The sequence below is a fragment of the Patella vulgata genome, chromosome 5 (assembly GCF_932274485.2).
Source record: "Patella vulgata chromosome 5, xgPatVulg1.2, whole genome shotgun sequence".
NCBI lineage: Eukaryota > Metazoa > Mollusca > Gastropoda > Patellidae > Patella > Patella vulgata.
Genome location: NC_065883.2, coordinates 45882555 through 45884314, shown reverse-complemented (window position 1 = coordinate 45884314; position 1760 = coordinate 45882555). Strand labels below are relative to the sequence as shown.

Genomic DNA, 1760 nt, shown 5'->3' with positions numbered 1-1760 from the left:
GAAAAGCTATCACAGCCTAGCTCTGTACCAAAATCGCCAAAATCAAAAATTAAATCAACCAGTGTAATCGAAATTTTTGTTCACATTCGCTGTAAAATAACCACGACAGTCGAAGCGCGAAATGAGTGTATTTTTTTACTCGGATTTATATACCAATACATGTTTGTATAATACCTCGTGGAAAGTTATTTGTGACGTATATTTGCTGCGACCTCCGAATACACGTGCGCGGGATTAACCTTTGCTCACTTCAGAAAATCTCCTCGATGATGCAATCAGGCAGATAAGTGGCAGTTTTTTTAAGAACAAATATTTGAGGCCATGAACCACTCAACAATATATTTATAATACATTCACTTCAATAGTCACCAATGCATTAAAGGCTTATTCATTGGGATGGCTTGCGTTTAATGGTAAAGCTTCGGTGATTTCGTCACTCGGAATTTCACTTTTATGTCCATTAATGTTGTCTGAGCTGCTTTTCCGAAGTTTACCCTCATATTTCATGCACATATTGTCAAGATTCAGAACTTGAAAACATGCTCTTCGAATATTTCTGTCCATAGAGCCGTATATAATCGGGTTACAACTATTTGCCACAGCATATAGAACCGAAATTGCCACATAAAAGTCTGCACTCAACAACAACTGCTTATCAATGCTCCTGACAATTCCATATGGCAAGTATCCAATTATGATGACCAGAAACACCAGGCCGAACATTTTAGTAATCTGAATTTCTCTTCGAAGCCATTCTCTTTTCCGCTTTCCCCTGAAGACACTGGACGATCTATGAACTTTTATAAATATTGCGACATAACAGATGATAAGCATAACAGAGGGCATTATCATTAATACCACACTAACAAACATTGTATAAAGCCCGAACCCCTTCCTAATGATACAACGCAATAGTTTAGGCTCATAGTGAGACATATTCCCGAGATGTGGTTGTATAAGAAATAATAATGGCACAATGCGTGCGGTGGTTAACACAAATATTGTGTAGGCTCGTTTAGAAATTTTTTTATAAAAACCGTTGAAACAAACAACAATGAGGCGATGAATAGCAATAAGACCTGTATGCCACAATGATGACCCCATTAGAAGAACAGTAAAATGTGTGACGATTTCACACACAATTAGACCAGTAGACCATTTCATCATAAAGTAGGAGATAAGCACCATGAAATTTGATATGACTAGGTTCATGATGTCATTTATACACAAACTCACTATAAACATGTTAGTAATATTCTTTAAGTCCCTGTTTGTTAAAATGGAATACGTGGTCAGAGCATTGGCGAAAAGACCCCACAATAAAGCCACTAACATTACGATGGCGCCAATGCGCAATGCTAAATATGAGGGAGTGGTATTAGATGATAGATCTGTATTATTGAACTGATCAAATGTAAAGTTATCATCTGATATGTTCTGTAGTGTCAACATTACATTAATTAATACACCCATTGAAGTGGCTTCAAATATACTATGATCGTGAAGTCAATGTTGCTAGTGCTGATTTGCAATGTCATATGACTGAAAAAAGTGTCCTTAAACTGCTTGTCTAACGGAACCCACGAAGCAAGTTTTTGTTAGCACAATCATTCATGTGGCTTGGCCTTTAATTCTGTTTAATCTTTTCATTACTTTGCTACGATGAGAAACCTAAAATAAAAAAATAAATAAAATATCTATGTTTTAATATTTTTGATATAAGTAATATCGTGTTATTTTAGGCACAATCTATTTCAAAT

The 1760-nt window shown here is 35.7% G+C and overlaps 1 protein-coding gene across 1 annotated transcript; it reads right to left on the bottom strand.

The window, feature by feature from the left end:
• Positions 1-300: 300 nt before the first annotated feature.
• On the bottom strand, positions 301-1538 carry LOC126820266 (melatonin receptor type 1C-like). Its single transcript, XM_050548126.1, has one exon. The coding sequence runs from the start codon at positions 1471-1473 to the stop codon at positions 385-387; it is 1089 nt and encodes a 362-aa protein (XP_050404083.1). The 5' UTR covers positions 1474-1538; the 3' UTR covers positions 301-384.
• Positions 1539-1760: the final 222 nt, after the last annotated feature.

Coding starts and splice junctions, on each gene's coding strand:
- LOC126820266 (XM_050548126.1), bottom strand. CDS start 1,473: ATGGGTGTATTAATTAATGTAATGTTGACACTACAGAACATATCAGAT.